This window comes from Balaenoptera musculus, chromosome 7 (assembly GCF_009873245.2).
Source record: "Balaenoptera musculus isolate JJ_BM4_2016_0621 chromosome 7, mBalMus1.pri.v3, whole genome shotgun sequence".
NCBI classification, from domain to species: Eukaryota; Metazoa; Chordata; class Mammalia; order Artiodactyla; family Balaenopteridae; genus Balaenoptera; species Balaenoptera musculus.
In genome coordinates, this window is record NC_045791.1 from 86,092,959 (window position 1) to 86,108,534 (window position 15,576).

Consider the following 15,576-nt stretch of genomic DNA (forward strand, 5'->3'; position numbering starts at 1 on the left):
AGAAGTGCAGAAAACAAATGCGGCAACTGATTATCCTAGAAGTCCACATACACTTACTATATTTAGAACAAGATTTTATCTGAACATGTTCAGAGGCAGAGCTTCAGTCGCATGGCTTGTGTTTGTGAAAGAGGAATTGTTCATCAAAAGATAAAGGTACTGAGCAGATCAGATAAAGTGGCAGAAAAGAGCACAAATGGCATCTTGTTTATAACTTCCCAGGACTTCATCCTTTCTTGTCTTAAATAGCTAAAAGCAGATCCTATTCATGGAAAACCATAAAGTATTTAGTTTTTAAATAAATCCTTTACTTCCAACTCTCCATCCTTTTTTTTTTTCTTTTCATAATTCCTATTTTCTTCTCCAACTTTTTTTGTTTGTTTGTTTGTCTTTAATTCTAGCATCTTATTTTGTGATACATAGCACAGCCTCCAAGTTTACCTGGGTCATGACCCTGCTCCCACCTCCTGTAAAGAAATCTCTGAAGCATCTTGCCCTCGAGCACTGATTGCTGTTTTTAGGTTGTAGCCCCTTTAACACCCAACCAGTTCCCTATAAGGTGGTTCTCAGGTGTCTGGAACTAAAGGATCTTCATTTGATGGTGGTGCCAGTAAATACTTAGGACATACTTTTTTTTTTGGAAAACCTGTAATTCTATAGAATAGGTCTTAGCTTTGTACCCAAAGGAGATTTATTTTTACAGTGCTTTATTATGTGACACTGGACAAAGTCTGACAAATCTGGAGTCAGATTTCAAACTGGAAAAAGTTTAAAACAAAATTATTAATTGTCAAAATCCAAATTACAATTTCCCTCCTATGCTTTTTATCCTTTTTATTTATGCTTAAAGAAAATCGTATTAAAATTATTATGATTGAATTTCTCTTTATATGGTAAAAGAAAAGTATTGATATAAGGGTCAAAATTTATCCATTCAATAGTTCCCTTGCTTATGAAACTGACACTCAGGTTTTGTTCATGTCTAAGTTTGTACACTTAGACATGAAGTTTGTAATAGAAATCTATTACTTATTACACTATGTCTCCAGGTCCTTAGTGAAATATCATCAGTAGAGGCTAAAGCTTTAGAGCATTTAAATATTATTTATTTCTGATATGTATACTGTATTTATTAGTTCTCTTATATAATATGAAGAAGGGCCAGAAATAATATACAACTGTGAAGTACAGGTTGTATGCCATGGTCACATAAAGCTCCTTACCCAGTTTAATGTGAGAGACTGTTATCAGTGGAATGGGTGTATGAAGTTAGTGTCCTTATCTGGACTGGATTCTCCTAGTTCCTACCCCATTCCACCAACTCACTCCTTGGCGAAAGAGCAAGCAATGGAATGGATATTAGTAGATTTGGCTTCTCATTCCAGATCTCCCTGGAAGTGTCTAACTTTGTCAAATAATTTTCTCTCTCTGGCCTCAGTTTTTCAATATGTGGCAAACCATACATTGAATCCTATTGCTAAAAATGTTCAAATAAAAGCCACAAAATAATAACAAATAATAGGTAACATTTGTTGAGCACTTCCAACTTGCCTGGAATTATGCTTTACTTGTATTACCTTATCTAATTCTATCAATAACATAGCACTGACTTGTTGTATACTCTGTGTCCATTATCATCAGAAATAATGATGCACTCAACAACTCTCTTGATGTGAATTGTTTATTAGTCATGGTGTGTGGTGAAGAATGAATCATCCTTATCGGTATTTTACAGTCAGCCTGAAAAGAGCAGAAAAGACATGAAACAAATATCTGGATTTTCAAATTTTCATGTCATCAAGAACTTTTCCTCAGTTTTGTATAGAGACAAAGAGAAAATACGTAGGGTTGTAATTTGTTAGTCAACAGCTATTTAAGCTTAGAACTCCTCAGCATTTGTTAGGAAAGATACAGATTCTGCATAAATTTCTTATATTGTTAGGGACCAAAACAAAAGTTTCTGTTTTGTAATACTGATATGGATAGTTAGTAGTATAAAGCATAATTGAGCCTACATGGAAAAGGGAAACAATATTCATATGCTTAATTGTATTATATAACTTGTCGTTGTATTCTTTTGTTCATCCTTGGATACGTATCAGTACAAAATTAGAATCACAGTGTTTTTATTGAACTGGCACATTACATGATGACAGGGCAGAACATATCACAGAAAACATTCTAGAATTGCTAATGCCAAGTGCATTATAAAAATGGAGACATGCTTATCTAGCACACAGTGTATTTTTCCTTTAGATTTTCCAAGCTTTCACTGTTTCTCCTTTTGCCAATTTTTGAGAGTATTTAATGTTGCCTGGTAATAACTATAATCAGTGACTCTTTCTGTGCTTTGTGATCTTTCTAATGTTGTAATCCAAAGAAAAACAGTGAGGTTTGTGGTTTTATGGGAATCCCAAGAGAAAAAAGTTCTTCTTGACTAAATGACATTTTCGGCACACATCTCAACTATCTAGATATTAAATCCTTCAGTTACTCCTTTGAGGGCTTTGCTAGTTCAGAATATCACATATTCACACCATGCGTATTACCCCACATCCATCTCCAAAGTGATCTAACAGATAAAGAAGATTATAACTGGATTTGAGGTATTTTAGGCAAAGTGTATTTTTGTCCTAAACCGTTACTGAGTGCCAAGAAGTATCTAAAATAAATATTCTAAAGACATCTTGAAGGTGTTGTTAAACTGACCAAGGACTAGTCACTGTTTTTACAGTGTGCAGTAGGTTTTTTACCACAGAAAGTGGGTAACTTTAAACATGCTTCTGAGACATTTCTGCTTCCCTCAAGTAGGATTAGACACAACAAAGAACTGGCGTGTTCCCAGGAAGCTGACTGAAAGCAGTGATTGGACTCCATCCCATCATCATAAATGTCCTGGACTAAGGCAATGAAAGATTCAGCATCTATTTTTGAGAATGACTGCCTGACCTATCAAGATAATTGCCTTAACCCCTTACTCCTGTTATTCTACAGGGATATTTCATGTGTGCATTTCTATCACTCCCCATTCTTTCCTGAGGTCCTGTGCAGCAGGCTTGCCTGAAAGCACCAGTCTTCCAACTTCAGTGTTTCAGAGTCATCTGTTAAACCTGTTAAAATACCAATTTACAAACCCTATACCCAGAAATTCTCATTTATTGGATGGATGTTGGAGGTGATTGGCTGAAGACACTTTAAGTTACATTGGAATGGATGATCCCCAAAGAGCGTTTTAGTTTCATGTTTTAAAGCCTTTTTCTGAGAGGGATGAAACGGTTTATCTTAAAGATATTTCTGAACCTGTATGTTGCATGGTCACTACTATGTATGCTAGGTCATATTCAGGTCTAGAAGTTTGTTCTACTTAGCATTATTTTTCATATGCTCTCAGTGGAGTTAGAACTTGAGTCTCACTTCTTCTACCATGCCTGAAAATTAGGTTTCAAAACCATTCTTCTCTCACTGATTGAGCTAATGTTGGCCAAATATCTATAGCTGACAGAACCTTTTTCCCTGTGTTTATCTGGATGTATTAATTAATTCAATATTCAACAAATGTTTGAAGCCCAGCTTATGACTAAATGGCCCTTTGGTAGGTTTGAATATTACTGTCATGGTTTGCTTGTGTGCATCTTACTTTTACATAACCCTTTTCATACTTTGAAGGAAAAATATGAAAAGCTCCAACTAAGTAGGCAGAAAATTAGAGAATGGTTTCTTTTAGTAAAAATGTATCTCTGATTTGCATTCTTAGTCCTGGATTTGCCCTGAGGAATGAAATGCATTGGTAGCCCAGACAGCAGAGCTGTCAGGGACATTTTCTTCTGAGTGTTTCTGTTTAGTTCTTATTTCTTCTCTTTATAGTGGAGGAAATGTGACAGATGTACCTTATTTTATTTTATTTCTTTGTATCTGCAAGCCCTTGGGACATATATGCTCAGGAACTACTGTTTGGTTCACTTAAATAAATACATTCACCACTTGCTTTAAAGAACAGAAACTACAGGAACTATCAAAGCATATCAAATTTTTTTTAATGTACAATATGCAGGCAGTTCAATGACAGATCAAGGTCCAGATGAAAATGCTTCTCTTTTTAAACTAGCCTTTAAACACATTAAGTTTTAATGTACACATATGGTTTTGTAACCTTTAGGGAGAACCAACAAAACTATATTATTTGGCCACCTTCAAAGTAATAAATACTTTGTCATTCTAAAGTTATCATTCACTTATTAGCAACATTTGCTTGGATGGTAATTAAAAGAGTATTCTAGGGAAAATGGATAAAGGAGAGAAACTTTTTTAAAAAGCCAAGTAATGTTATTTTTTCTAAGAAATTATATTTTTATTAGAATTTAACTTATAACCTGTCTGGAAGATCTAGAATATTAAGCGAAGTTTTATAAAACATGTTGTATGAAAAAGATCGATGTCTGTTTTGTGTTTTATTCACTTTATATACATGAAGGATAATATCAGAGCTATTGTGTGCTAAATAATATTATGTAATTAGCTCAAAAGAATGATACCCTAAAATAAAATGTCAGAAGGCAACAGATACAGTTATTATTTATTTATAATATATATTCTGCCTGACTTGAGGAAAGATCTGATAAGTTTTACAATTAAATTATATATAAATTATATTTATATATAATTTATTTCTATAAACAGACAGTACCGAAGACTTAGAATGAGGTAAATACTGCAGTTAAGCATTAAAAGAGTTCCTGGTAATTAAGGGGAAATGTGGGAACAGATATATTACCTGACTAAGAAATATCAGAAATCAGCAAAATATACATTATCTCATCTTATTTCTAAATTCTAATATAAATTAACTTATTGGATGTATCCTTATGCAAGGAACAATCATATCACAAAAGACTGTTTTCAAGAGTGATTTGGAGGCAGACTTTTAGGTTGCTTGTGGGCAAATCCAAATTTTTTCTTACACACACAAAAATATGAATTTATTTAAGTATCTGGACAGGTACTCAAGTAAAGTCCCAGAGTTTTGAAACATGGAACATTATAGTCTTAGGCCTGGAAAATTTTTAAAGCAGATGCATTTAAATACAAGTGACTCTCAATATAGTAGAAATCTAATTATTGATGTTGTAGTCAATATTCTAGAAATCTAAGTAATAGCAGTACTGATTGACAGACCTACCCGTAAGCTACAAAACGGGTCTCCAAGAGCCTACATTAATTATCATATAAGATAAACGTTTTCTATTAAGTAATTGAAAATTAGAATATGTCTATCCCAAACCATGAATTGAGTTTTGCCATCATAGCCTTGTTTTATGTTGAGCTGGATATTTCCTTTTTTTTTTTTCCTGTTCTTTCTTTTGCTCTTTGTTGTTGTTCCTTCCACTCTTTTATTTGCTTTTTCTCTCTCTCTCAGTATTTCTTAATTAGAATTATCTAAGGACCTTGGCTAATTGTTAGGCTCCTGATCCATAGAATTAAAAACCTTCTAATCAACATGCGGGAAGGTACTTATTTTTACTCTGCAACAGTAAACATGTATGCATTAAATCTACCTAAAAACAAAACTGATGAATTTTACATATATTAAATAGACAAGAAATTAGTTTGTATACCGTTTCAACTTAGAAATTACTCTGTAGAAAGACTGTTTTCATTCAGGTTATAGCAGTTTTATTATCATGATATAAGAGGATACAGGTTGAATCTTCAGCAAGTTAGAAATCTGATCAATGCCATGTCATAATGTCTGGCTCATGTCATTGTAATCAAAGGATAATGACAGGTTGCCAAACACTAAAGAACCTTATATTTTTTCATAATTATCCATCAGTGATATGAATCAGAGTATAGCCATGATTAGTGGGTTCAACAGCTGGCATGAAAAAAAACCTGCATGCTCTTGCCAAGGAGCACTAGATCGAGAGAGCCAGGTCTAAGGCTTATTAAGGGAAAAACTGGAAGAACTGGAATTTTAAAAGCTGGGATTTTGATGAAAGAAGAAATGTCTGTCCTTAGAGAACTTTCAAATATCAAAAAGAAATTGTTTAATAACAAATGGTGGCAAAGATTGAAGCTCACCACTCAAGTCTATAACTAACATTTGTGGTGGCACAAGACCTCCTCTTAGCTTTTTTTTCCAACTGTATATCTTAATTGGGAAGAAGACTGGGGCCCTGTTTTATGTAGCATAATAGCCATGATATGATAGAGTCCAGTGAAATATCTCATTCTCAAATCAAACAAATAGAAATTTGAACTTCTTGGATTTCTTTTTAAAAGTCCATATTACAGGTATCTGTATCCTCATTCATATTGGCATTTGTGTTTAGCCCTAACAGCTAAGATTCCATTGCAACTTATTATGAATTGTAGGTCAATGTCTTGGACTTAGTACCTTTTTTTTAAAACTCAGGAATTTCCTTGCTCACATTATCAAGCTAGGCTTTTGGGAGGAGGAGAAGGAGAAGAGTGTAGGTAGCTTCTCAGCTTGCTTTATCCATCCAGAAGATTGTATGGCGGATGCCCAGCTGTTCAGCAGTTAGGAGCAAGAGGATATGTGATCTTTTGCAATAGGGAGAGAGGAGTCTTTTCCATTACACAGTAGGAATGGGTTGTTACAATTCCTGGTACCTCACAAGTTTTCTTTAATAGATTTGGAGAGAATTTGCCTTTATCTCAGTTTTCTTATCTTCTTTAATTCCACAAGCACAATTTTCAGAGAGATTCAGGTAAAAGTAATATTATACATCAGGAAGAAGAAATTAAAGGAAGCTGTGATCACTTTTAACTATGTTTTAACACCATTTTGAAGAGTAGAGATAATCTGTGACCCCAAAACATTGATTGGGAGTTTAAGTGAAATTTACCATGAATGGGTGGTATTTTAATAATACCATGTTGTGATTGTAAGTGAGGGAAGCTAAATAGTGTCTCCTCTGTTTCCAGCTGCTTTTCAGTAAAACCTAAGGAAATCTTTCCAAATCATATTTTCTGTCAAAGTAGTTTTGTCAGAGCAATGCCAGTTCTAGCTTGAAATCTCCTAAAATGATTGTCACTTAATAGAGAGTTAGACTATGTACGTTTCAAAAGCCCAACAAATTAGAAAGTGATATCTGACTGATCTGTATACATTTTAAGGAGTATTATCTGAATAGTCTTCTCAGGAAGCCAGATGATGCACTTCAGATAATAAATTCACTTTATTTGTGCCTCTGATAGTAAGTGAAATCAGTGTAGCCAGCCTGCCCTTTCTTCTTCCAACATTAGTTTTTATTGATTACTTAAAAAGAAAGAATTAAAAACTCTAAAGTATTGAACACTAAGGAATTCACTTTTTGAATGCCTGGTCTCTTGAAAACAAATTATCATAACATTTTTAAATGGATGATTGCCAAGTAACACACTGCTCATTTCCATGTTGGATTTTTAGGTTCAAAATGAAGATTTTTAGTCACTGAAAAACCTTTTCCAGATAGCCCTAGGGGAAGAATTGCCAATTTTAGCTGGGAGTTATGGGTGCTCATATTATTTTATTTCCTTTGAATATCTATGGCTAGAACACCCAGAGTTAAACATGGGCTAAAGTGCAAACCTAAGTATATTCCAAATCCTTTTGGAGATGTTAATAAACATGACATCAGATGAAGGTTCTATAGCCAATTGCTTGAGATGCTTTGCACACCACTGACCTTCCCTGAGATTCCCATGTGCAGTAGAATAGCAAAAGCTCTCAGAAAGCTTGTGTTATACATGCCCATGTATCTCAGCATCTCTCAAGCTTATTTGAGCACTCTACCGCTGGTGATCTTCCTTGCCAAAACACATAATCAAAGACTATTCATGAAAAAATGTCAGACAAATTTCAATAGAGGGGCATCTATAATTTACCTGACGAGTATTTCTCAAGGTCATCAAAAACAAGGAAAGTCTGAGAACCTCTCACAGCCAAGAAGAACCTGAAGAGACAGGAAAACTAAATGTAGTGTAAAATCCTGGATGGGGGTTCTAGAAGCAAAAGGGGACATTAGGAAAAAACTAAGATAATCTAAATAAACTACGGACTTTAGTTAATAATAATGCATCAGTATTGTTTCATTAATTATAACAAATGTATCATACTAATGCAAGATATTAATAACAGAAAATTGTGTGCAGGGGATACATAGGAAATCTCTGTCCTATTTGCTCAATTTTTCTGTAAATCTAAAACTGTTCTAAAAACATAAATTTTTTTAAAAACAGTATTAGCCAGGCATGTACTTTTTTGTGGGAAACTTTTTCTATTTACAGGTGTTCACTCTGCACAAAAAATATTTTGGACCGTATAAGAATATGGAAATTTTATTTAAGCTATTCTGGTAAAGGAAAAGTAAAGAAATCAAGGCATGTAAAGATAAGGATGCTGAGTCAACAGTCTCGCTAGCAATAAACTATTGTGATCAAAGTCACGCTTTGAATGTAAATAATTTATTCAGCCCATTAGATATATGAAGATGCCGAAACAAGATTATGTTTCTCAGAAGAAACATAATCTTCAGACTCCCAATTTACGTCCTTTGATAGTTGACTAGAAGACTATGGCAGAGTGGAGTCTAGAACACTGCAGACCTGTCTTTATAAAAGACGTAGCTAAGTTTTCAGATGTACATATGGAGTGGTTAGTTCTGGGACACATTCCTCCCATCAGGCTCTCATGTCCCAGACACTTGCCATGTCTGTCTTGGAACGTTCATTCAGTTCTCTGTGATATCTGGGAGCAGATTTGCAAGTAACTCTTTATTATTGGACTTACCAAGTTTTCAGGCTCTTCTTCCTATGCCAGCAATTCCAGAAAAACTACTGAAAATATTTTATATGTAATGACTGGTGGTATGATGACTGTTAGTATAATTATAATAATAATAACAAAGGTAGTAACTACTATTTATTGAGCTTGCCAGGGACTTGTGCTGAGCCCTTTATTTTATTCTGTTCAAACTTCGCAACAAACCAAAACTAGGCATCCTTGTCCTCATTTGACATATGAGGAAACTCTTCCGTGCATACAGTTCTTTGTACATCATCAGTGCTGTGGGGATGCTCTTTGGTTTATTCACAAGCCCTTCAATCAATGTTTTAAAAGTTAAACTTCTTATCTCCTATTTAAATATGCTCTTAGAGACAATAAACAGAATCCTTATGGGAAGCAATTGCTGGGGTTAGGGGTGTGTTATCATCAAATTAGTTTAAATAAATTGATTCATCTAGTTCTTCCTGGTATGAACAGAAAATTAGAATAAGGACCTGAGAATAGATTAAAATTCAGTAAAAAACAGACAGATCCTTACTAGGAATCTGATAGGAAGCTTACTTTCTTTACAGCTTAATTTATTTGTGATGTCTCTAAACAGAGCTTGGTTGCCAAAAGTAGATTTGTTTTAATACAGTTTTTGTTTCCTTGTTTGGAGGGTTTTGCTTGAGTTACTGTTTTTGAAAGAAAGGAAAGTGTTCTTAGTTTCCATCAGAGACTCTCACTGTCTATGTCATCATGAGTGTGGGGACAATAGACCATCAACAAAGCTACATTGCTGGCAACAGCTTTTCAAAACTGAGTGATTTATCACCTCTCATCAACTACATCTCTTAGTGGCATCGGCATATAAATGAAGGCCTTGCGGTATCTGCCGTTTGCTAAACACGTACAGAACACCTACTCCACGACTTATTCAAACTTTACTATAATTTACGGCCGCCTAATATATGTTAGTGGTTTAACTTAATTGACTTAATTGTGAAATAAAACTGTAAGTTATGACATAGGCCTGATATTATAATTTTTATTCTCTATGTAAGATTTATACTGAGAAAAATTCATTCCCTTTTAATCTATACATAGGGCTTAGAAAAGTTTGCTGAAAAATTGTCAAAACTATCTTTCTCTTAATACACAGTATCCAGAAAAACATATCTACCTCTGGTTTGAATTGATCATCTTTGAAACTGAAAGGGCTAATATATTGGCCATTGTCTTTTCTAGGTTTCGCAGAGAGTTGTGGTTTAAAAGAGTATTTGGGATAATTTTCCATAATCCAGCATTTCCCCGCAGCCATTCTTTTCCCCACTGTTTTCTATCCAGTTTTGTCACCCTACAGATTTTCCCTGTACTAAAGAATTCCTTTACTGTACAATGTCACATGTCAATGAAAGTTAGCTCAGATATGTCCTTAAATGCCAAGCACTAGTTTAAAAAAAAAAAAAAAAAGAGTATATGTAAACTGATGGTGATCTTATATTAAAAGAATAGATATTCCAGAAAAGATCTGTATAAACCAAGGTGTTAACAATAGCTACCTCTTGATATTAAAAGTGGGTTGTCGAATATGTTTTTTGACCGTAGCTAACTAGTGAGTTTGCTATAAATTTTCCCTGTCTTAGTACTACTAATATCAGATAAGCTTTCTCCAAAGTCATGGCTGCCATTTTTCCTCTTCCAATCACAGGAGAAGTCACAGGACGTTGAAGAATGGCAGATGATCGGAAAGATGAAGCAAAGGCGCCTCACTGGACCTCAGCTCAACTAACAGAGGCATCCGCCCACCCACATCCACCTGAGATCAAGGATCAAGGTGGGGCAGGGGAAGGACTTGTCAGAAGCGCCAATGGATTCCCGTACAGGGAGGATGAAGAGGGCGCCTTTGGAGAACATGGGTCACAGGGCACCTACTCAAATACCAAAGAGAATGGGATCAATGGAGAGCTGACCTCAGCTGACAGAGAAACAGCAGGTAACTAACGGCTCTTCTGTCACCAGGGCTTGCTTTGTGCTTTGAAGTCTGTTTAGGCTGAAAGTGAATTAATTTACAGCACTGATCTTCTTTCACTAGTGCTAGGACTGAAATTCCAGTCAGTCAGGGGAAATAGACACCAAAAGGAGAGAAAAATCATGGGAACTAGCCTGACATTTCCCCCAAATTAGTTGTATGCTCAATCTCATCTCTCTATTTAGTTTTTACCACTTTAATTTTAGTAGACAAATGGCTTGATGTATGCATGTTTTGCTAGTAACTGTCAGCATTGTAAATTACTGAAAGAAAACTTCACAAATAGTTTCTTATTGATACTCTTGAATGATACTGGACTTAAATCAATTAACTGATAAGAAGCATATTTACTTTTTAGAGCAGAAAGGAATGTAGAGTCTATCTCCCAGCCTTTAAAAAATAAAAGAGAAAAGGCAAAGAAAACAAACACACACATACATACACAGGAACCATTTAATACTTCCTCAGATAGCTTTTTAAGAACTAATATACAGATGCTTAAAGGAGAACATAATATAATTTAATCTTAAGTACTTCCTTTCAAAGTGTAATTTCTACCAATAGTCCTCTTTACTATTGATGATACTGTCATTAATGGCTTAGAGAAACACTAGCCTGCCCTATAATATTCTACACCATTATTTCCCTTTTTTCCGTAATTCAGAATTTAATGCATTTGAACACAGCAACTTGCTGACATGCTACTCCAAAGAGAGTAAGTAAACTATTAGTAAGAAAGGCTATACCCCCTTCAAAATCATCCCTTACTTATTCAAAGATTGGTTTTCTACACTCAATTAGTTAGCAACACGTGCACTGTACACTCAGTTCAAAAAATATATTTAAATTTTAATGGGCAAGTATGGAAGGCATTTCAAATATAGTATGATTTTTTTTTTTAAATCCAGTCATTCAACAAACTACTATTGGGCATTTTCTACGTACAAGCTGTGCCAGGGCGTGTGCAAGGAATGGACTCTGAACTTCACAGAGCAGATGATCTAGTAGCAGACATTAGACATGTGTGTACAATTAATTCAGATGCAAAACACAGTGTGTTAAGTGCCAAATAAGCAATATAGGAAGACAAAGCTAAAGAGGGATTGTTTCCAAACAAAATTCCCAGATTGTGCACAGAAGCATCTTGAGGTGCCACAGCAAAGGCACAAGAGTATGGCAGAGTGTTCTAAATACTCAGAAGAAACACTGTGATACTCAATGGCTTTCAAATACTACATGAACTATTAGTTCAAGATAGTTCCATTTCACTATTAGATCACACCACATTCCTTTTCAAGTTGCCCTGTCTTTGTGAAGCTGGATTTTGTCAGTTGCTGTGATAAAAAACAAATACCCTGCAGAGATGTATGTGGAATGGAAAAAGAGGGTGGCAGTGTCCAATCTAATTCAAAGATTTGAAAAGCTGTGCAGTGCCCTATAGACACAAATGTCCCATTAGTAAGAAATTGTGGTTAAGAATGAAATAAAAATATTATTTTTACTTTTATGGTTACAAGGAGGATTGAAAGAGATAGTAGAGTATATAAAATGAATGACTCAAGAAATAGTCTATTAATTACCATTATTATTATTATGATTATCAGTGGTGGTAGTTGTATCTATATGGACAACAGGGCATTCTGGGTCTAGGAATATTCTTCTACAGCTGAGTGTAATTCAACTTGAAGAGGGTGGGACTTGGGTGTCAGGAGCACTAACTGGGAAACTTTTGAAGGGATTGAGGCATGAAGAGTTGAGGACATGTTAGAACAAAATGGTTGTGGGAAGGAAGGAGATAACGTGAGACCAAGATTTTTCTCATCATCGTCCCCTGCAGCACTTGAACCTCGAGGACTCAATAAATGGGTGTTGAGTGAGTGGTTGAATGAATGATGCAAAAAGAAGAAAGTCCTTTTCAAATTAACGGTGAAAACTATTGGAAAGTCTTATTTTGTCTCTTGAACTCTCCCTAGCTGACTCTCACTGACTATTATGGAGGCTTATTACATACTCAAGTAAAAAATCACTGTAGCATGCTTGGTCAAGCAGTAGAGAACCAACATCATTCACTATTTCATTTTTTCAATGGTCTTAATTAAGTATTTAGGAGAATCAGAAAAATCTATTTGCCAGGTCAGTGTGTCCTTGCCAGCTTCTTTGAGAAAATAATATAAATGAAAAAGAGACTAACAGATGTTTCTTTAAATTGGGTGTTCAGGACCATCCAGAGATAATTTTGAATTCAGCTTAATATATATCAAATGAATATTACATTACCTTTGGGAGACTAATTATGTAAGTTTTATATGTATATTCAAAGTGACAAAGGTTGTGTAAACAGCCTGCTCTAGGTTACCGGAGTGATATTTCAATCCAAATTATGATGTGATTTTAAATCAATGTCCCTCCAGGAAGAACAGGCCAAGTATTGAATCCATCAATTATCCACATGTGGAAAGCAGTAGGAGAGGGAAAAGTGTAAAATATTATCTTCTCAAACCTACAGAGGATTTCCCAGTGATAAGTTAATGTGCAATTAAATTTCTTTCCAAACTTTAGCTTAATAAAAGAATAAATTATATTATTGATGGTTTATATATAACTGTTTCACAAATCACAAACAAAAATTATCCCCAGTAAAAAGAAATGTTCTCAAATCTTAGATATGTTCTTTAAAAATGCTATCCTTTGATGATGGAGACCATTGATACGAGCTGGCATTATATCAATATTTTGAGGTGATTATTTGAAAGAGGACCAGGCTGTATATTAGCCCTCTCTTTTATCATTCCATATAATGTATTGGTATATTGCAATTTCCCTATAATGGATATTTCTCAGGACATTGTGAACATGAAACATTTCCCAGTGACATCCTCAGCTATATGCTATAGTGTCCAGACCATTCCTGGTTGAAGCCGAAGATCTTTCTTCTGCTTTCCTTCTTTGCTGTAGCCTTCTCTTCATTCTTAGAAATAAATCTTTTCCTCAACATTGTTTATTTTTATTTATCTCTATAAACAAGATCACATAACAAATGAATTGTAATCATCAGTTCCCCCTCCTTCTTCCTTCCTTTATCAGAGTGGGCTTACTTCACCCAAAGGTCTACCTCATTGTCTCTCATCCACCCTTTTCAATGTGCACCTTCATTTCTGGGCCATAATAACTTTTAATTTTTAAAGGTGCAAGGCCATATAGTCAGCTTATCTTTGATCTTATGCCCTGAGGTGGTGGGGGAGGCAGCAGGAGGGTAGGAGTTGCACAGGAAAAGCTGGAAGGAAATTATACTTTACATTATATTTCTTTACAGCTTACCCTTCTAGATTTTTGTCTCTTTCCTTCCAATTTAAAGCTAATCCATAGAAAGGTAGATAGTATTAAATGCTCACCTATTACTTTAAGAATTTTTCTTACATTTGCTTATTGACGTGTCCTTTTTAGAAGCCATGCCACAGAAGCCTAACAAAAGAAGTGAGAAAACATTGAGAATCAGGCCATGTAGTAAAGTTATTATTATTGATAAGTGAATAAAACATGTGACTAAAGCAGTCATTTTTAAATTGTTTTCCCTACATGAATAATAGGAGTAAAGTCTTGTAATAAACGCTTCCTCTCTTTTCCACCTTATCTTCATTGAAGAAAGCAAGCAGAATGCATTTTGGTCCCTATAGAGTTTGAACTCTGAGTGAAAATTAGGAGGCTCATCTTTAAGCTTCTTATTCGTGGGTGGGGCCCAAACTCATATGAGAATTTACATCATGATAACATCAACAACTTCTGCAGGATGTTAGCTTGTAAGATGACCTTTCACACTCCTCCTGTTTATGGGTTTAGCGACCCATCCAAGATCACATGGCTACAGCCAACATGCAGGTCTCCTGCTTTATAGGCGAGTGCTCTTTCCACTGCCCCACGCAGCCTGATTCAGGGCCGCACGCCCAGCTGCGGCTGTTACCAGTCATAGGCAGAGAAGGCAATTCTTCTTCCATTGCAGAACGGTCACACCTATGTACCTTGAAGCATGACAGAAAATGAGACCTTTATTCCCAGTTTTCAGCGTGAATGGAGAAAGAAAGGAGGCAATTCTGAGAAGTTTACAGATACCAAAACCTTGAAGTATTTTAAATCATGCTTTCGTGATTTTTGACTGTTTTAAGGTACAATGCTTTGAATACTAGTAAAAACACCAGTCACAGTATAAAGTGCCTTCGTGATCATCAAAAGCCAGCATCAGGTATCTCCTTGAGTAAACTTAAAGATTAAAGGGCACTCCTGCAGTAACTGCCCCTTGATTTCCCAGGGCTGCTGTGTTTCCCCAGCATTTCCCGGGATTCTTTCCAGGTCTACTCCCTGTCAAAGCAGTGAGATCTGTAAAAGCTCTTCTGGGTTATCCATGGTCAGTTTTTCTAGAGCTTTCCAATGGAGATGCGCCTTCTAAAGCCTGGCCTGCCCTTTCACATCTGCATGACTCAAGCAGCCAAGTCATGGACATACTCGGATATCTAAGTTTATTGTTGCTGAAATTATAAATTTAAGCTTGAAAATGCACAGTGGAGAAAAATGTTGTCATCACTCAAGCAAAAATCTGAATATACCTTTAAACTTCTCTCTTTCCCTTTTCAATCTTGGAAAATTCTGCCTTTTCTTACCTCTCCATTCTCCCCTCCTCCATCCCCAGATTTGAGAGTTACTGGTAGGAGTCACCATCCCATTCAAACTGTGGCATATGGTATATAATATATATTAATGTAGGCAGAGCGAAATAGTACAGGAC

At 35.3% G+C, this 15,576-nt stretch overlaps 1 protein-coding gene across 33 annotated transcripts in view; it reads left to right on the forward strand.

Moving 5' to 3' along the window:
* Window positions 1-15,576, forward strand: part of MAP2 (microtubule associated protein 2) — a 277,004-nt gene that overhangs the window by 190,396 nt on the left and 71,032 nt on the right. For all 33 annotated transcript variants that reach the window (XM_036857803.1, XM_036857804.1, XM_036857802.1 and 30 more), the window contains one exon: window positions 10,479-10,763. In XM_036857803.1, coding sequence (XP_036713698.1) covers window positions 10,502-10,763 — 262 coding nt within the window. In that variant the 5' untranslated portion in view covers window positions 10,479-10,501. The remainder of the gene's footprint in view (window positions 1-10,478; window positions 10,764-15,576) is intronic.